Source organism: Myotis daubentonii, chromosome 18 (genome assembly GCF_963259705.1).
Source record: "Myotis daubentonii chromosome 18, mMyoDau2.1, whole genome shotgun sequence".
NCBI lineage: Eukaryota > Metazoa > Chordata > Mammalia > Chiroptera > Vespertilionidae > Myotis > Myotis daubentonii.
In genome coordinates, this window is record NC_081857.1 from 23,640,931 (window position 1) to 23,662,135 (window position 21,205).

The following is a 21,205-nucleotide window of genomic DNA, read 5'->3' on the forward strand; positions in this document are numbered from 1 at the left end:
CAGTCACTGGACTTCCTGAAGTCTCCACTTGCACTCGGCTTGACAGAATGGATTAGGCTCCGGCTGGAACTTTCTACAGCAGCGCAATCCAGCTGTGGCAGGCCCAGCAGCTGTCGATTGTGTGAGTGCATCTGAGGCTGGTGGGAGATGCAAGAGGAACAGCCACGGGGATCTGAAACCTTTTATTAGCACAGAGCCCCTGGCTGCCTGACCACTGTGCCCAAGTCCAAGGTCAGGGCGGAGTACTTTCCAGGAGAGAGGCGGGGGAGAGGTGGGGGGACAGGCCTGTGTGTGAGGCACTGGAGCCCTGAGATGAAAATAGTAGAAAGCACATCTTGAGTTGATGACTGAGTTGTCTCCAGCAAAAAATGGCCTATGCAAGAAACAGCCCCAAAGCCCAAATCAGAAAAAGTACTGGGAGAGAACAGCAACTAAAAATCAGTGAATTTTAACTATGTTTGTGAACATTTTTCATAGGAAAGATAAGGGCTGTGAGTGCAGATTGAGTTAATGCTGCCACAAGGATTAAGAGGAATAAAAATGGTGTTTACACATATACCAGGGAAAAGAAGCACTTGGGAAAAATAGGTCCATAAATAAGGAAAGGGGGTTGAAATCTACTGTGTGCCAGGGTAACAAGATGGAGGCGCGGAATTGCTTTTTTCTCTCTGCCTTTTACATGAAAAATAACAAGGAAATGTAGGGAGTTATAATGATTTTCAGTGGGAGTCTGTAACTGTGAGGCAGGGAAGGGAGTCCCAGGGAATGCCGTGGACAGTGTGGGGAGTTCTTCAGGGGTCCCCATGACCCCCGGATGGCCCAGAGCCTCAGCCTGGCAAGTTTGCCCCTCGCTGCCCAGCTGCCTGCCAGCTGAGCCGGCCTCATCCTGGGCTTTACTTCCATGGCGATGGTGTATCTATTACAGTGAACCACTTGTGTTGTCTAAACAGACCACATTCTCACCCATTCTTAGGTTCTCTCCCCTTCCTGGACTGGAGTGCACCCCTCTGTCATCATTAATCTTCCCACATCCCAACATCACTGCTGCCCTGTTCTTCCCCATTTTCCAACCTGGAAAAGCCAAACCTCACTCGCTTTCACCCACCCGACCCCAATCATCATCAGCTCTGTGGCTTTTCCCTGCACATTTCCAAACCTCCGTGCCTCACCTTCCTTCCATTACATAAATGTATGTCCACTGTCTTCCTCCCACTGGTCCAAGAGCCCTTGAAGACCTAGCCAGGGCTTTTCACTCTGATCCTCATGTCTGTGTCAGCTCAGACACAGGTTGTTCTATACCTGGGGTGCACTTTAGCATCTCCTAGGTTGCCTAAAACATACCCATGGCCATGCCCCCTATCAGACCTATGAAGTCAGACCTCTCAGGGGGTTGAACATGGCATTGGCATAGTGTCAAAGCTCCCCAGGTGATGCTGGTGCCCAGGGAGGGTCAAAACCTCTAGTAACCTGGTTCTCCAAGTGTGATTCTCAGACCAACAGTGTCACCATCAGCTGGGATGTTGTTTGAAAGGCACTTGCTCCAGCCCATTATGGACCTGCAGAATCAGAAATGGGGTGGAGCTCAGCAATTCGCATGTTAGTAAGCCTGCCAGAATATTCTGGTGTACACTGCAGGTGGAGAACCTCAGCCACACAAGGCACAATACGATCAGTAGTCACTGAATGAGATCAAGATCATGAGGTGTCACCCTGACTCACCGATCCTTGGTTTGCCAACCTTCATTCCTCCCAGAATCCATGCAGCTGATGAAGCCATGGTTTTGGCATCTTGTTTTCTTTCTTCCTCCTGTTTCTTCTCTGCATGAGTCAATTAATAACCAACCTTCATAACTCGTGGGACTTTTCTGTGTACTGGCCAGGCCCCTAGAGAAGGAAATTTGCAGACACTGCCTCATACACATGTTGCAACTGGAAACTTGGGGCAGGCTTAGTTTTAAAAACTAAAAAGCCCCTTTACTAATAGAATTGTGTCCTCGGGCCACCTTCATTTTCTGCTTACATATCCCTGCCAATTACTGCCTCTCTACTTCTCAAGACTCTTACTTTGACACAAAAAAATATGATAGGTCTTCATCTCTTGCCTCTCATGATCTCACCCCTACCCAACTTAAACAATTGAAACTCAGTGTGTCCAATGAAAAACTCTTAATGCAAAGGTTTTTCTCCTTTAGACTGTGTGTGGAACCCTTGCCACCTATTTGCTCAAAGCAGAAATCTGGGTTTCCTCCTGACTTCCTCTCTCTTCCTCATTCAACATTCAATCAATTACCAAGTCCTTTAATTCTGCTTTCTTAGTATCACTTAGAGCTGCCTTTTCTCTTCTGTCTGCTTCCTTTTTTCCAACCCTTATTTCTCATGGATTACTCCCTGAGCCTGCTAACCATTCTTCTTGCCTCCACAGCTTAAAATCATTCAGCATCGATCCATTACCTTTCAGGATAAAATCCCAGCTCCCCATGTTTGCACACAAAGCATTCACTACCTGGCTCTGCTTTGCCCCACCTCTGGCCTCTTGTCCAGGGCTTGTCTCCTGGTCACTGGGCTCCAGGGGGTTAGATCCACGTGCTGTGCTAAGTATCTGTGACTAAATCAGGGCATTGTCTCTCTGTGGACTGTACTTCCACACATCTTTCTCAAATCTATTCATATGTATCCTTCAAAATTGGGTTTCTTCCACCTCTTCTGTAAAGCATTTTTGCGCTCCCCCCCCCCCCAGTGTGCTGTGAATCCATAATACCTGAAATATTCCCCAGTGAGTACCTTTTACTGAGCATATGAGTTTCCTACGATTGCCATAAAAAGTATCACAAACTGGGGTGGCTCAAAACAAGAGAAACCCATTGTCCAGCATGTCTGGAGGCCAGAAGTCTAAGGCCAAGGTATTGGCAGGGCCAGGTTCTCTCTGCAGCTGTCTTTGCCCTTCCAGGTGTTCCTTGGCAGGTGCAGCACTCCAGCCTGCACCTGGTGTTCCCACGCATGTCTGAGTCACCATATGGTCATCTCTTACAAGAACACGAGCCATTTTGAAGAGGAGGGACTCCCTTCATTCAGTAGGACCTCATGTTAGCTAATTAAGTCTTCACGGATTCTATTTCCAAATAAGCTCACATTCGAGGCACTAGGGGTAAGGGTTTCTACATAACTTTTGGGGGTCACAGTTCCACCCACATCACTCAGTCTGATAATAATCAGTGGATTAATTAGACTGTAGGTGAACTAACAGATTTTTTAGTGCATCAGTATTTTCCAATTTTCTATGTTAGGCCAGTTCTTGATGGCATTATTATTTTAAAAGCATGCCACCTCTAAGTTTTTGCATTTGAAGTTCTGCACAACCTCCCAGCTTTTCCTCCTTGCCATACTCTATCCTCCCAAAGATTTGACTCCTTGACCTCATTTTTTAGTATCCATCAAATCTATTGTCCCTTTGCTGGCTTTGTTGCTTCCCAGCCTGCCTAGAGCCCATGAGAAGTCATTTATATAAATACATTCACCGTCCTTGCCTTTTTAATTTCCTGCTGCTCCTGCCTGGCTCACCCCAGACTTTGTAAGTGCTCGCCGTTTGCTTCTCTGCTTCTCAGGGGTTTCCTAGAGCTGAGAACTTGTTGACGGGTATTGATTGTTTCTGTATCTCAAACCAGGGAATCATTGCAGCATCACAGTCTTCTTACTCATCTCTTGTCATGGACCAAAAGACCTTTCTCTCTCCTTAAGCACCCAGTTCTGTCCTGGCCCCTTACTCCCAGCCGGTAACCTCAGATCTAACTTGGCGAAGCCACAGGGTCAGCCCCCTCCTTTCTTCCATTTTGTTTTCAGTCTGTCCCCCATCTCTGTCCTTCTCACTGCTCTCCCTGAAGTGGATGTGGCCTTCTCCGTGTCATAGCTACATCCACCACCTTAATCTGACAGTCCAAGTCTTCTTACTTTCCTGTGGAGTCTTGCCCCCCCCCAGGAAACCATTTCTTGCACTTACTGTTATAACTAGACACCTTCTATCCCTTATTCAAATGTCACATGATTCCTTGACCCTATTATCTCTCCATGTCATTTTTTCACTTCCATAGCCTAAATTTCATGAGGAAAATATCTGCGGAGTTTGTCTCTGCTTTTATCATCAATTCATTTCTTAATTATGATGGCTGGTGCTGGTGCTAAATTACCTTGAAATTTTAAATTCAATTTGCCAATCTCCATTTTTCTTATACATAACAGTACCACACACATATAGAAATTGTTCTTTCTACTATGAGGCACTTTTGCTTATTTATAATTATCAAAATCATTTATTAAACCATTTTTTTCTGAGGGCTTTACTGTGTGCTAGGCTCTGTTACGAGCTGCAGATACTACATGGAAAGGACTCATAGGGCTCTTGATCTCAAAGGATAAACACTAGGCGGGAAAGGTACTAGAACATACACATCACAGAATACTTACAGGCTTTGAAAAGTGCCCTGAGGGAAAATACAGGGGGAATCAAGAAGCACTAAAGCGAGGGGAGGAGCACGGTAACTTGAAATTGGGGAACGGGGCCTCAGAGGCTGTGTGCCCATGGAAAGTGAGAGATAAGAAGGCACCAGTCAGATCGGGAGGCAGTTGGGGCTTTTTAGGACTAGCACATCCTGATGTCCAGGGGAGGAAAATGCCCAGTCCCTTCTAGGAACTGTCCATCACTATGGTTCAGGCAGAATAAGCAGGGAGGGAGTGGCTATGGATGAAGTTGGTGAGGTAGGTAAGGGCTAGGTCATACAGGGGTGGGGGGCTTGAGAGCCAGGACAGGACTTTAAAGGAGGGGAGTGACATAATCAAATATGTATATATAACAATCCCCTAACCCAGGCTTAACCCTCACCTTCTCAGACAGGCTGTTGTTAACCATACACACTCAAAGACTGCAATCCTTTCTTCAGAGCACTCATCTCAACTGATAATATTTCCACTAGTATAAACTCCATGAAGCAGAACCTCACCATCTTTACTTCTGTTCATCTTTGAACCCCCAGAGCACAGAGCTTGGCCTATGCCAGCTGCTGAACACATATTTGCTGAAGGAAGGAAGGAATGAATGAGTGAATGAATGCTCTTACTGTGTATCTACTATATGAGTTTTGGCAATTTAACCTGTCTGAGACTCAGTGATTTTATCTATGAAATTGGGGATTGTAAATGATCAGTAGCCTTATTATATTGCTGTCTCTTCTACCCCCATGGGCTCTATTTTCATTCCCAGTCTCTGTGCTTCCTTCTCTTTTAACCCATTGTACAGCATAAGCATCTATAGATGCAAGCGGCAGACCTTCCCCACACGCCACTCGCATATATATATATAAATAAACGTTTTCCCTAAGTGGCAGCCCTGACCAACTTTAAAATCATTTTTCATGAGAATTTGCAGCTGAAAATATTCAAGAACACTCCACCCGAACTGTGAGTAATATATTTATTTTTATTATATTCATTGCAAATTGATTTTTTAAATTAAGTTCAAAATATCATGGCGTGTGAGGAAGGTTTCTGTTTTGGACGTGTGACAGTGAACTGGTGAATTGTCTGCCCTGCTTATCTAGCTACCTGCTGTACCTCTTGCCAGATGCTCACAGTTAAAACTCCACCTTGTCAACCCCACCTTCTCATTTCTGCCAGGGAATGTGGATGTGGCCTCATTTCATTAACCCTCCCAGCCAGTGCAATTCAGGGCTCCGCTTGGCCCTCTGGCAGCACTATGGTGATGAGGATACAGCAAGGTCATAGCAAGGACTTTGGCCTCTGAGAGCAGTGGGCTTAGCCTTGCTATGTATTAGCTATGAGACTTTGGCTAATAATATATAACATTTCTATGCCTCACTTTCTCCATCTGTTAAATAGAGGTAATACAAATGCATATGCCTCAGTGCTTTTTATGAGAATCAGTGAAATAATAAATGTAAAGTAAATATTCAGTAAATAATGGCTTTTGTTTGCTCTATCATAAACATTGACAAATGAAGTGCCATGGATTGTTTACTTGTCACTTTTATCCCATTAGACCATGATCGGCGACAGGGACCCAGCCTTGTATCTGTGTGTCCCAGGGCTCTCCATAATATCGGGCTCCTCAGAGTTGTGTAATAACTGCTGAGGAATGATTCACTACACTAATGAAGTCCTTGATGGCAGAGAATGTGTATTAATCATTTCTGTGCCCCTTGACAGTGTTTAGCAAAGTGTGTTTTACATGGCAATTGGTTAATTAATATTTTTCTAGTAAACAAATACATGAATAAGTGAATGAGGGATTGAATTAATAGTGAAACTAGCTATGTTGAATTGAAATGACTTAGTAAATAGGAAAGAACTTTGGGGAAAGGGCAAATGCTCTATACTAAATACAAGTCCTTGATGGATTTTGTGATGTTTCCCTGGTTTATTTAACTTGTCAAATTCCCCTTCTTGCCAGTAAAAATGGGTTCTTGCAGTATTGCAAGAAAGGAATTTCAAAGGGCACAGGTGTGGGAGAAGTTTAAGCATAGTGGCAAGATTTATTGGGGTTAAGGGAAATAATATGCCCTTGGGGATGTGGAGGGCAGGCAGGCTCTAGTAACAACTGCTGCAAGATTTCTGATAATCCTCCATATTTTTTTTTGGTTTTTGGAATGAGTAGGCTGTCTTTCAAATTGTCCAGCCTTCTTCCTATTTCTTCCCACACTTGTGCTGGGCCCTCCCCTAAGCAGTCCCTTTCCTGGACCTTCTGGGTTTGTGCCTTTATTCAATCTGATTCTTTTTACAGATTTTCTTGGGCTAGGCTCCACTGCACATGACCCCAAATCCTGCTGCATCATTTGGTTTTTTACTGCACATGTGCTTACCTCTCCCTGCACCATCTTGGTTTCTGTTTTGCCCATGTGCCTAGCAAAGGAATTTTCCCTTTACTGTTTATTTCTCCCACCCATAGTCTGGGCCAGTAGACTGGCCGTCCCCTGGGGAAGAGCCTCCCTACACAGGACAAGGGGTGCTATCCCCTGGGGTGTCTGAAGCTATAATTTCCAGACTTAGACTGATTAAATGTAACGTCTAGAGTAGACTCAACCAGGCCCAGCCAGTCTAGCTCCCTTCTCTTTTATTAATTCCAGGCTGCCTATGCTAACACCCTCACATTATATATTAGAAATGTAAGAAGCTTTCTCTTCTTCTGCACATTCTCTGCTTCTTTATTTTTTCCTCTTCTCTCATGTAAGTGCTGTTTGCCCTCCGACCTGGAATGTCTGTTGCTTTGGTGAAGGATGGGGGAGCCCTCCGTTTGCACCCTCATTTGTACAAGAAGGTATCACTCCAAGGTGAATAGGTGTTAAGCTGTTTTTCTTGTGCAGAGATGGATTTGCACAGATGTATTACCAAGCTTCTGTCCTGTTCATTTGTGAGCAAAGATAGGTGTCCAGGGATTCCCGGGGCAGGCTGTGCCCATGGACAGGAGTAAGCGAGACTAACAAGCTTTCAGGGGTACTGAAGTGAGACCCTGGCTGCATTATCCCAGGGTAAAAATCAACTGTGTCTCTTTATTCAGAGTCTAGAGAGAAGTGGAGGGAAGTTACAGTTAGAAATTGACAAATGTATTTCAGCCATTGAAGTGGAACTGTATTCATTCATTTAATCATCTTACAGTCCTGTAAGTTACAGGTAGTTATCACCATTTCACAGAAGAAAGGCTTGGAAAGGTTACCTGTCTGGTCAGTTTCACACAGCAAGGAGCTCAAACCCAGACTTCAGACTCCCATGGAGATCTATCCGACTCCAGAGCCCACCCACAAAAGTCGGGTGGTTCACAGACCTGGGGTGATCTGCAAGGAACCCTGCTGTCAGTGGCTGTTCTTCAGGATCGCTTTCAGAACCCATAGCAGCTGCCAGGGCATTAAGAGCAGAAGAGGCAAGCAATAGTGAGTTTTATCAGCCTCCTGACTCCTTCCCTACAGCCCCCAAGGGAATTGTTGCAGCTGTGGAAACGTGTGAGTTTGTAACTGTGTGTATGTGTATATATGTGACATGTGCATAGGCACATATATGTACATACCAGTATGTATGTGTAGGGGGGACATTTGGACCTGTGGATTCATTTATGAATGCATGAAAATCTCAAATCTATACAATACTCTTTTAATGGAAATGTTGATCCACTGAAATAAAAATGACTAACAGTTTATAAAAACAAATGTATGTCTTATATACTTATAATGATATTTGGGGATCATAATTCATCAGTAAAGTGGACAGGAAGGAAGGAACTTAGTATGCTTCATCTCATGATTATTTGGATATTTTAAAAGTGGGTTCTAGTGAGTTTTTAGGCAAGATTATAGTTGCTGTTTTTATGGCAATCATGTTTTCTAGACTGCCAGACTCATTCATAACGATTTGCTGGGGCAGGGAGTGTATAAGCAGGGCACATATTAGGTCTCAACCTAATGTGTGCTTTAGAATCATCCACTTAACTTTTCCAAACTACCAAGGTGTGGTCCACTCTAGATATGTGAAATGAGAGGAACTAAAGTTCCAGAATAATTATGCCCATTTGTGGGGTGAATCTGATGTCCCCCAAGGCTTTAGAATCATTCTGCCAAATGTCACTTGTGAAAGACACAAGGGTTTTGGAGATTTAGTAGCTATGTCAGTGAGAGGGTATTTAAAGAGGAAGACAGATAAACAGGTGACCTAATACCACATGGTGTATGCTAGAATTGCCCTACAAAAACAGGCAGGGGAACAGGTAATTCTTGTGCACAATAGATAACATCTGCCATGCCTACCACCTGCACCTGGAGGTCAGGGGTGGGAAAGTCAGGCCAGTACCCAGGCAGCAACTTTGCCTAGAGACCCAGTGCTGTCTTTGTACACTTCCTATAGCAGCTGTATACCCATGATGGTGCGGGGCGGGGCGGGAGAGCAAGGTGTGGGAGAAAGTGTAGGCTCTGAGATCCATGCTAACGCTCACCTCTGTCCTTTACTAATAACTGTATGACCTTGGACAAGTCACTAACCTTGATGAACCTTTGTTTACCTTTGCAGCCTGGGGATAATAACTGTATAGCTGATAGCTCTCCAGGTGGCTGTGAAATGATGCGTGTATGGCACTGAGCTTAGTGTTTGCCTGGCAGGTGGTCAGTATTCATTCAATAAATGGCAGCTACTGTTATCAGCTTTTTCTGACCCTTTTAAGACTTCTTTCTTGTGCTTTGTGTAATCCTTGACCCCAGAATATACAGGGGTGCTGCATGTCTCTGGGCTAAATTCCTCCATGAGTACAGATGGGCTCTGACCCTACCTCTGATTATCTGTGAATCTACAGAAGCAGATACCTCTCCTTTATCCCCATAAGGCAGATGTTAGAAGTCAAGGGACTGAAGTCTCTTGCATAACTGGGGTCAATGTGCATGTCCCCTCGGTCAGTCCCTTACTCTCTGACATGATTTGTGTTAACATGAAGGTGAAACATGGATTCTATATTTGTGTATGTGTACATGTGTGTATTAGTCAGCATTCTTCAGAGAAACAAAACCAAAAACATGCAGAATATATAGAGATTTATTATAAGGAATTGGTTCATAAAATTATGGAGGCTGACAAGTCTCAAGATATGTATCCAGCAAGCTAGAGACCCAGGAAAGGTGATAGTGTAATTTCATTCTGAGTCTGAAGGCCTGAAAGTCAGGAGAATCAATGATGTAGTTCTAGTTTGCAGGCTCGGAGGCTCAAGACACAAGAAACAGTCCAAAGGCAGAAAAAATCTGATGTCTCATTTAGAAGTCCATTAGGCAGAAATAATTCTCTCTTACTCGGAGGAATGTCTGCCTTCCTGTTTTATTCAGGTCTTCAACTGATCAAATGAGGCCCACCTACATTAGAGAGGGCATTCTGTTTTGCTCAGTCCACCAATTCGAATGTGAATCTTACTCAAACATAGAAACACCCAGAATAATGTTTGATCAACTATCTGGGCAGCCCATGGCCCAGTCAGATGGACACATAAAATTAACCATCATAATTATGTATTTGTTTTTATTGCCAATTTTTGGGGAAAGGGCTGTATCTTTGAATCCTAAAATTGGGGGGAAAAGTCACAGCACTTGTTTATTATTGTCATTTAAAAATCATTTTATATGCTTCTAAAATTTCTTTAGGAGAAACCCTTTTTCAACATTTATAACTAGCATTCCTAATAATGTGTGAATAATAGCTACCATTATACTATATCCAACATTGTCATAAGTTATTTGCACATGTTAACTCATTTAATCCACTGCAGTTGATGGGCTACTATTATCCCATTTTATAGACAGGAAAACTGAGCCATTGAGAGGCAGGAATTCTTTTCCCCAGTTCTGTCTTTAAATGAGATAATTTTTGTTAAGCACACACATGACCTATGCACAAAATACAGAATTCAACTGCAAATAAAAAGTTGATTCAAAAATAAATGATCAAAGATTATCAAGGATCTGAATTTTATTTATATATACTTTGTTCAACAATGTGAACTTTGTATGAAGTATGCTGTCCCTCATGATTTCCATTCTGCAAATGAAGAAATTGAGGCTCCGGGGTGTTCTTATTTGATTGAGGTTATAGTAACAGAAGGGAGATTGATTTGTAACTTCTATCTAGGGCTCCTTCCCTTATATCTCAATGTCCCATAGACTCATAAGGTGAGGTGGGATGGTAGCATCCTAAACAGGAACACAGTCTATTGATGCCTAATTACTGGAAGGAGGATCAAGGGGTGAGCACAAGGAAAGATAGGTGAGTGTGGTGAGGAAAATTTGTCATCTGATTGCCTCTGTTGTCTTGATCACATAGGAAGCAGATTATTAGCTGAGGGTGAGGATGAGGGAGCAGTGTTGGAAGTTTGATGAGAAAGATTATATGAAACTAGAGGCACAGCGCACAAAATCGTGTGGGTAGGGTCCCTAGGCCTAGCCTGTGAGCAGGGCCATCTTCTGCCTGTTTGCCAGTCCCCAGGCCGAACGCCGCCTCCACCGCTGGATCGCGTAGGTAGCAGGCACACCCCACAGCTTCTCTGTCAGCGCAGCAAGCTCCTTGCAGCAGTGGTGGCGCCCACGTGAGCGGCCCCTAGTGGGCAGTGCTTTCCATCAGCGGCCGGCCAGGCACACACGCATGTAGGTGAAGTTGCCAGCACCCGCTTTCCCACTGGCCTGAGCCTCCAAGCAGCTGGGGATGAGCTGGGGATCCCAATAGCCTGACAGCCAGCCTGGTACTCCCGCTACCCATCCCAGTTCCCCCGTTCTCCAGCGGGGGGCCTATGGGCTAGAGGAAGGGACCAAGAGGTCAGCTGTTCAGCCCACTCGCCAGTCCCCGCCCCACCTCCGCTCACCACCCCGCCTGCCAGCCTGCCACCGCTCGCAGGCCAGGGGCGTGGGGAAGGGTCCGAGAGGTGGTCAGTTCACCTCATGGCGACTGGTCGAGCTGTTGTTCCAGTCGTTACGCTTATGGTTCCTGGCCTTTTATTATATAGGATAACAATACAGAGATGGGAGAGCAAACACCCACGGAAAATGTAGTTTGATCATTAGGTAGTATTCAGAGCCCACTCGAGGTCAGTGGTGTGAGATTTAAAGTGAGACCAATCAGGGTGGTTGCCAACTGCATTCATTTGTGCAAACGCAGAAATGGAGCCTCAGGGTTGTTGAGCTTGACCAGTATTGGAGAGTTCTGACAAGTTGATAAAGCAGTGAAGGGGAGAGAGAGAGAGCTGAGGTTACATGAAAGATGTGATTATATTAGTGGGTCATAGAATTTAATCTGAATAAAGAGGAGAAGAGAGTACATGAGGTGCTTGAGGGTCAGGAAAACGGCAGTTGAATGAATGGATGTGAAGTCTCAGGCAGGTGGAAAGGTGCGGTGGCACCAGGAGGTGTGAGCCCAGCAGGACTGAGCCCGGAAGGCCCTTATTGGGATCCTTGAAATTGTGGCCCAGGGAGGGATTGTAGATATTGGGAATTTAGGCTATGACCATTGAGTGAGGGAGGTGGAGAGGATCACTTGAGGAGAAAAATTAAGGTATGGTTTTAGAATTAAAAGGATTATTTCAGTAGCTACTGAAGTCCCCCAAAATTGTGAAGTATCAGAGAGGACAGTGAGCCAGGCTCTGAAATGTGTGTGTGCTTCAGGCAGGGATCGGGGACAGGTGGAGGCTGGGTGGTATTGACATGACTCCGGCAAGGAGAGGACGTGTATGGAATAGCGTGATATCAGGGCTGAATGACTAACCAAGGGCAGAGTTCATTAGTGGTAGTTTAAACCTACTCTGTCTGGCTCCAGAGCTGACACTCCTAGCTGCCTGGCTCATTAGTGACAAATATGTTGTTTTTCTGCATTAAAAAAATTCTAAATGAATTTGTTTAGCTGTTAGTCAACATTAAATAATGAATAAAATCACATCAATATTTAACTTTTTTCTATGAAATATACATGTTTAAAGATAGCAAGAATTTGTAAAATATACCATATATCATTAACTGTTTTTAAAGTGTGATGTTAGAAATGCATTTTCTATTCACCACTGAGAATGTTAATTATGATTAATAATAATAGCCAAATTGGTTAGGTTTGTTCTATGTGACAGGCACTGTGCTAAGTATATACATGTTTATTTAATTCCAGGAACTACTTTACCACATTTTATAAGTGAAGATACTGAGGCTGGGAGAGATGAAGTGACTTACCTGAGGTTGCATAGTGCAATGGACACCCTCCTTTAGGATTGAACCCCAGTCTGTCAGACTCTCAGCCTCATTTGTGACAGTCTAATTCAGTGATGGCGAACCTTTTGAGCTCGGCATGTCAGCATTTTGAAAAACCGTAACTTAACTCTGGTGCCGTGTCACATATAGAAATTTTTTGATATTTGCAACCATAGTAAAACAAAGACTTAATTTTTGATATTTATTTTATATATTTAAATGACATTTAACAGAAAAATCAACCAAAAAAATGAGTTCGCGTGTCACCTCTGACACACGTGTCATAGGTTCGCCATCTCTGGTCTAATTCTTTCCTGAGTACCTGCTCTGTGATATTATTACACTAGACCAGTGGACGGCAAACTGCGGCTCAGCGAACCGCGGCTCTTTCACAAAATACCGACTTCTGCGCATGGGCCACGAAGTTTCAATCGCACTGTATGTGCGCGCCCGCACATGGTATTTTGTGGAAGAGCCGCATGTGGCTCGGGAGCCGCGGTTTGCTGACCACGGCACTAGACAGTCAGAATATAGCAATGATGATGACCTATCTGATGGGGGAAACTCTTGACTAAATATATAATGTATGAATTATGGTTATAGGTTTATAAAGGAGCATACATGGTGCTTTATATCACAAGGGGACGTAACTTAGTCTTGGGGCACCAGGGAAGGTCTACTTTGGGAAGTAATTTTTAGTCAGACTTGAAGAATAGTGTAGGTCATCTGAGTAAATGAGAGGGGGAGAAATTCCAGGTAAAGTAATAACATATGCAAAGGCCCCAGGCCCTAAAGTGTCCCGTAGAAACTTTGGGCATCATCGTCCTTATTATTGAACCTTGGATAAAGCCACAGGTTTATCAGATAACCCGGGCATCAGGCGTTCCAGTACTTCTTCCTCCCAGTACTGGTACTGGCTATGAGGACAGTGGCACATACTCATCACCCCAGCTCACCATTAAGGTCAACTGAGGCATGGGATGTTTCAGCCAACTGGGTACCTGAAGAAATAATTTTTTTTACCATTTATTTCTTTACTTCTGTATCTCATACAAACTACCCTTTTGTGGAAGCATTTTTTTTAAATCTCTATTTTCTTTATTTCACTGCTCTCCCCTTGCAAATGAATTTACCTGGATGAGAAAAGGAACATTTGTTTAAAAACTCCCACATTATGTAAGGATGTGAAATCCTAGACCAGGACCCCAGTGTTGGGAGTAGCTGGGTGGGAACGTTCAAAACCCTGCTTCCTCCAGAAACTTAGCCTAATGTGGACCAGAGGCAAGCTTAAGACAGTGCTTTTATTTAACTACTAGGGGCCCAGTGCACGAATTCATGCACCTTGAAAGGAACTGTGGGCCACAAGGCTGTAGTGGGCACAGGAGGGGTCTTGGCCCATCTCCCACCTGGCCCCTCCTGCCGCGATCCCCCGGTCCCCTGTCTGCCAGCAGCCCTGCTCCCGCTGCTGCCACTCCCATGCACTGATAGCACTGGCCCTGCTTGCACCCATTGACATCATGAAGTGATTGGGGCCTGCACCAGCAGTGGGTGCAAGTGTGGCCAGCACCATCAGCAGGTGCAAGCAATGGCTGCTGCCCCAATCACCCCTCAGGAGCAAGGGAGGTGGAGAAGCCCTCAGGTCATCAGGGCCAGCAGCTGCTGCTCACACCCGTTGCCAGTGCCTGGCGCTGGCCCGATCGCTCCCAGCCATCAGCAGGTGCAAGCAGTGGGTGCAAGCAGCGGCTCTGGCGCCAGCAGCAGGTGCGAGTGCCCAGCAGGACCGCGGCACGTGGGAGAAAAGAATTTTCAGTAACCACCAGAGGCTTGCCCCGATGATAGCGACCAGCCTGGTCTGGTGCCCCCACTCACCTGCTTCACCATCCCGCTGCGGCAGATGCCACCATTTTCCACACACGCCCCCTGGTGGTCAGTGCATGTAATAGTGACCAGTTGTTGGGTGGTTCTGCCGTTTGTTCTATTTGCATATTAGGGTTTTCTATATGTATAGATGGACAAATTACTGTCATTTGTAAAATGCTCTCTTAGAAATAGGTGGAGGATTATATAAGTTCAAAAGAAGCTCCTAGATTCTGCCAGCTCATCATAAAATGCCTTATTTAGCATTGGCTCTCTCTCAAACGTTCTCTCTGCACTGAACTGTGTACACATACTGCATGCATGCTTAAATACATGCGTACACCACATACATACATACATGTAGCCTCTCTATCCCCCACCTATTTTGTATGTATTTATGTATCTAACTATCTCACATCTGTTCCCCTCCTCTTGCCCCATGGTAAGCTTTCCACAAGGAAGCCCATCTCAGGTACACTGTCCAAAAGCTTTCAACCTCCATCTCAGGTGCCACAGTTAGGTAAAAAGCTGGGACTAGCACTTAAATCATTATTTAAAGGATTGCTGTCCAGAGCAGATGTGATCACTTTCTGTACTGAGAGAGCCATTGTGAAGGGATACCCAGGTCCTCTGGTCAGACTGGCCATGTAGGAGGTCATCGCTCAGTTGGGTCTGTGTTACACAGTGGAAAAAAGGCACAAGAAACAAGCCCAATACCAAGAATGAAGGAAAAAACCCTGCAACAGCTGTTGTGTCTTAGGGAAGAGGAGGAGCAAGCATTGAGGAGAGACGCTGAAAGCTTAGAAATTGCCAGTGCTTAGGAAGAACTCTGCATAAACTGTGGGGATTGTGGGAGGCAGGGAGAGGAGAGAAAAGGCAAAGGGAAGATTACTAATTGTCCTCCGTGTACACAATTTGCATGTGTGTCCTGGGCTGCTGTGTTTTCATGACAATGGTGTTCCTCTGGGACACAGATCATGTGTCCGAGGCAGGGATCCCAGCTGGTTCCTCTGCTGGCCCTCGATGCCCCTGCAATCTGTAGCTGCCCACAGGGATGACAGTCTTCATGGTCTCGATTTGTCAGCAAGAAGACATAAACAAGCAAACAGACTTTCTTCTGAGTTTTGATTCTGCTAATTTTCCCAAACCAAGAAGATGTGACTGGCTTACCCAATGCAGAACAGAGAATTCTGGAGGCCACATATCTAAATTGTAGTCAAGAGACTGAGAGTTCTGTCCAGTTGCAGTGCTCATCATGCCTGACACTGTCCTTGAGCTACTTGATGGGCACTCTTCCCACAAAATTACTGTTGGCACTGGCTGCTCAGTATTGCCACCTACTCATGATGGAGGCAGCACCTTTACCACCACGAGCAGAGAGAAGCTCAGGTGGAAATTACTGTTTTGCTTGACACTCACCTTCCCCCCAGCTCTAGCCCTGAGGATCAAATGGGACTTGCCTTCTGGCTTGACAGGCCCAGGTTGGTCATCTGACCAAGGATATGCCAAGCAGTCTTCCCAGGGATTATTCTTTCCTAATGAGCAGGGGGAGTGCCCCTCTGTGGTCTGATGTAAAGACAGGAGCTGGAGCTGCCAGAGGCCCTGCCTCTAGCACAGTCAGTAGCCATTTTGACCAAATGACACCTGCAGAATGAGAAATAGCAAGGAGAGGAGGACAATTCTATGGCTCTAGAGACCGTATTTCCAGGCATCCCCAAGGCCACGTCCAGCTATGCATGGACATGCAGCTCAGTGATAGGCCTCTTCTTTGGTGGGGCCAGTTCAGTTCACTCACTTGGACACAGAGAGACCTACTGCATGTCATTCCTCTCAGTTGGTCTCAGGTAACAGCTCCAAAGTGTTTCTGGTACTTTTAGGTCCAGCTCTCCATCGCTTTGTCTGTGCCTCTTCCTATATGGTCCCCTGGTAGCTTCTTTACTCATGCAATCCCCCAACTATCACTCCATGCACTGCCAACACCCAGCCTTTGAGTGACCTGACACAACCCCCTCATTGTCACTTAGCATGTCCCCTATACCTGCATCTCTCTTCCCTTTTATTCATTCTCTTCTGTTTGAATCTATGTGTGTTTCTTCAGAAAAACTATAGGTTCCTTTGAGGGAAAGAATCTCTTAATCCCAGCTCCTGTTTCCTGGCATCACAATTCACACACAATAGGCCCTTCATAAATGTTTGCTAAATAAATAAATTAGAATTCCCATTTCTCTGACATCATTCTTGTCTATTGGGAAGAAAATAGTAAATTCTCTTTTATTCCTTTGCTGAAGAATTGTGCAGCTGATTTCTCCTACCATTTCACAATATGTTCTTTCCTCTCTGTGGGTTTAATGTCAGTACTGTATAGTCACTGCCTGCAGACTGATTGCTGGGTAGGAGATGGGTGGGGGCCCAGGCTTCCATACTCATTATTGCCTTCTCTCCAACCAACATTTACAATCTGAGTGGAAGTCTGGTATTGCCATTGCATCTGTACTTCTTCCTCTAGAGAAATTGGGGGATCTCTTTATTATAGTATTTATACTTGACTCAGCTAACTAGTAAATTTACCTTATTTAACTAATGCTTGTATGATACTAAATGCCAGATACTGTTGTGAACACTTTAACTATATTAACTGGCTCCTCCTCATAACAACCTTACCAGGTAGATACATTGATTACCAACGGTCTCACTTTATACATAAGGAAATGTAGACATTAGTGATTGAGGGACTTGTTCATAGTCACAATGGATTGTTGGCTAAGCCGGAATTTGAAATAGGCAGGCTTGTCTAGAGCCTATGCCCTAACCACTGCACCCTCCTGCCGTTCAATGTGACCAGGGTGGTATCTATGCTGCACATCTGTGTCCTTTGAATCTAAGTTTCCTTTCTTACCATTCAGGCCTCTCCAGAGCAGGAAGTCCCTTTGCCCTCGCCTACCTAGCAATATGGTGATGTGGGCTTAGTGGTCCTGGCTCATTTTATTACCTATGACTTGAATGTAGGTTTATTGATGTTACTCTATGCAATTAATTGTTCACATTGTAATCAACACCATCCTAAAGTTTGGTTCCTCCAAATATATTTTCAAACAACCTAGGAACCATGCCAAGAATTAAGTCTAGTTCACACATTATACCAGTTTTGAGTACTACAGATGACTCAAGAGCAAAATGTGTGTTATTTGAAATTATTAAACAGATTGTAAAGAAAATGTGACTTTGCCGAAAAGAGAGAGAAAGTTGCATGTCTCTCTTCTCTCTTGATTGCCTTTTCTAAGTGTCTAGGAGCATATGGAACAAATCATGATTTCTGGATTTTTTTTTTCAATTAAGACATTTTTTAGCTGGCCTTAAGACATCACTTAATATTCAACAAAAAAGAATCAGGCTTAAACCCCACTCTGTGGGGTCATCTTCAGTGAAATTAGCAGAACAAACATAAAAACACACTAAGAGCTGTGCCTTTGATGCAGGGGTTGGTTATTCATAGCACAGTGTTTGGGTATTTTTTGGAGCCAATTTTAGTTGCCTCCAAATATTTCTAAATTGGATTCCAGGAATAAAGTGTTTATAAATAGTAAGCATAAAAAATGAATGCATCCATCCCAACCACTCCTTTGTGTAGTCCTTATGGCCTCCCTTTGCAGGTACCAAGTCCTTGGAGTAGTTAATTGGTTAATGGGTTAGGTTAAGTTGGTGGTTCTCAACCTCACCAGACCTAACATGCTCCTTTATAACCAATGTTTATAACCCCTTTTATAATCCTTAAATGAAATCCTATATAATAAAACCCTAATATGCTAAGTGTATGACCATTCATTTGACTGTTTGTTTGACTGTTCCACCAGTTGCTATGACATGCACTGACCACCAGGGGGCAGACACTCCGACTGGTAGGTTAGCTTGCTGCTGGGGTGTGGCTGATCAGGACTGGTTGAGACGGGCAGGACATGCCCTGGAGCCCTCTCATGGTCCCTCCCCAGCCGGCCAGCCCCCATCGGCCCAATTAGGACTGGGCGAGACGGCCCTGATCGATGCCAAATGCGGGCCAGGCCAAGGGAACCCCCAATCGGTGCACAAAATTGTGCACCAGGCCTCTAGTTCATAAATAATAAAGTCTGTTAAATATTTTTTCAAAAAATAAGTATAATGCCTTAACAATGATTAAAAAAGAAATAACAAGAAAGTAATCTATCTATATATATAAAAGCCTAAGCGACTGAACAACTGATCGACTGGTCACTATGATGCACACTGACCACCAGGAGGCAGACACTCAACGCAGGAGCTGACCCCTGGTGGTCAGTGCACTCCCACAGCGGGAGTGCCGCTCAACTGACTGATGGGCACCAGACACTGGGCTCATGGCTGGCCACTGCAGCCCGGAGACGGCAGTGGAGCAGCAGTGAGCCTACCAAGGCGGTGGCAAGCACAGTGGGACCGGGATGACCAGGAGTAGCAGGTGGCATTGGACTGCCAGTTTTAGCCTGATCCCCACAGGCCACACTGAGGGACCCCACCAATGCATGAATCCGTGTACCGGGCTTCTAGTTTATAATGATATAGTAACTTTTAATGTGTAAATATTCTGTAATATTAAAATAGAAGTATAGTTCACAGACATTTGCAGCCATTGTAGATTCACCAGAATGTAATCTGTGTAAGAATAATCCATCTAATGCAGATTCTTTATTGGTGATTCAGTGATCATGAACAGCATTTCAGACAATGACATAAATTATGAATAAATGGTAAAATTTCTATGTAGAATCTTCATTCAATTTATATGGTATTTATGCACCTAGAAAATTAATCACATGTTAAAATTGTACAAGCTACTCTGTGCTTATTTGTAAATGGAGTTAGCAGCTAGGCTCAGATAATTATAAGCAGGGTTTCACCTCTGTAAATGTGTAGCAAGACATTTAAAAGTTTGGAGGACATTGGGAAATGTGTTGTTTGCAGAGCGGAGAATGGCCATGTTCTAGCCTTCTTAGCCCTACCTTCTAACTGACAGTAGTGTCCTCAGTCATTGTGTCATTCACCTGCCACAGACGTCCCTAAATGCCATCTATTGGGTGATATCCCTTGCCCTAACAAACACTGGGTTGTTAACGCCTAATATTAGATTTAGCCCCAAATAATTGTATTCTCCTGACTTTTTATAGTCCTTGAAAAGTAAAGGCATGTCTACAGTGAAATCCTCTATTACCGAGTTATTGGGTTGGTATAATTGGGTAATACGTGAAGACTGCTGTCCATGACAGCAAGGGCTCAGTCCATCAAGTGTGCAAAATGTCTGGTACCCAGCACAATTCTGGGATTTCCTAAGTTTCACTCCAGTGAACAAATAATCTTGGGGTTTTGGACATCTGGGTTAGTGAAAAGATATATACTATTTAAAAGAAATAGTTTTATTACTTTCAAGTATATGAGACACTCACTAGGGAGGCTCGTGGTTAAGGATTCTTTTTAAAATACCATTTCAGTGGTTTCTGTTTCAAAAATGGGTGACATAAAAATTTTGAAAACATCTGGAACCAGAAGACCTGGAATCTTCCTGCCATTTTGAGTAGAGAAAGGGAATGTGTGGAGGACCCACATGAACCTTGACCTTGGCTTAAAAGTTTTGCTTAATTTTCACAGTGGCCTGTGAGGCAGCTCTTACTAACCCAATTTTTAGAAGTGATAAAATTATACTCAATAAGATAAATAATCTGCCCAAAGTCAGACAGCTGGTTCATTAGCAGAACAAGATTTAAACCTGAACTGTCTGATAACAGAGGCTCCACCTTCCCCGACAAATCATGCTGCCCACCCCTCAAATAAGTGAGCCTAAGCTACATTTCTGTTCAAGCCACATCCGAAGGACCATGAGTTATGGTGATGGGAGGTCCACCTTAGTATAGTTTTACTCGCTATATCATTCCAATGTTCATGTCTATTAAATGTCACTCTCCTTGTGGTTAAGTGATTTTTACATTGATCCTGTTGTTGCTTGGGTTCCTGCATTCAAGCACCTGTGTAAACCGACATCAGTGTGATTCCTGAGGACAGGAACTAGGTCCTCGCTATCTTTGGGCCTCCAGAGTCCCGTCTGGTCCCCCTACAACAGGGGTCCTCAAACTACGGCCCGCTGGCCACATGTGGCCCGCCGAAAACATTTATCCGGCCCGCCGGGTGTTTTTGCCGCCGCTGTATGCATAGGAATTTGTTCATAGTTTTTTTTTAAACTATAGTCCGGCCCTCCAACGGTCTGAGGGACAGTGAACTGGCCCCCTGTTTAAAAAGTTTGAGTACCCCTGCCCTACAAAGTGGGCGGATGTGCAGGGAGTGTGTGTTGAGTCGATTTTAATTGAATGATGTTTTCCCTTTTAGGCCTTGGCCTTACACAATATTTCAGCGAGGCTTTGACCTGGTTTTGGGAGAGCAACCTTCTGATAAAATATTCAGGTGAGTGGTTGTTTAGGGACTTGCTTATATATGTCTTCAAGCCCCATGTCCCACTTCCCACTGAGCTTGGTTTCCTAGCGGTAAAGTGGAAAGGCAACGCTTTGATGAGTCATTCTGCCCTCCTAGTAACAAAAGCATCTGTC

General features: G+C 44.4%; 1 protein-coding gene across 1 annotated transcript in view; it reads left to right on the forward strand.

Moving 5' to 3' along the window:
- Positions 1-21,205, forward strand: part of ASTN1 (astrotactin 1) — a 283,425-nt gene that overhangs the window by 181,335 nt on the left and 80,885 nt on the right. Inside the window, exon 9 of the mRNA XM_059675026.1 lies at positions 20,988-21,062. Within this exon, the coding sequence (XP_059531009.1) occupies positions 20,988-21,062 (75 nt within the window). The remainder of the gene's footprint in view (positions 1-20,987; positions 21,063-21,205) is intronic.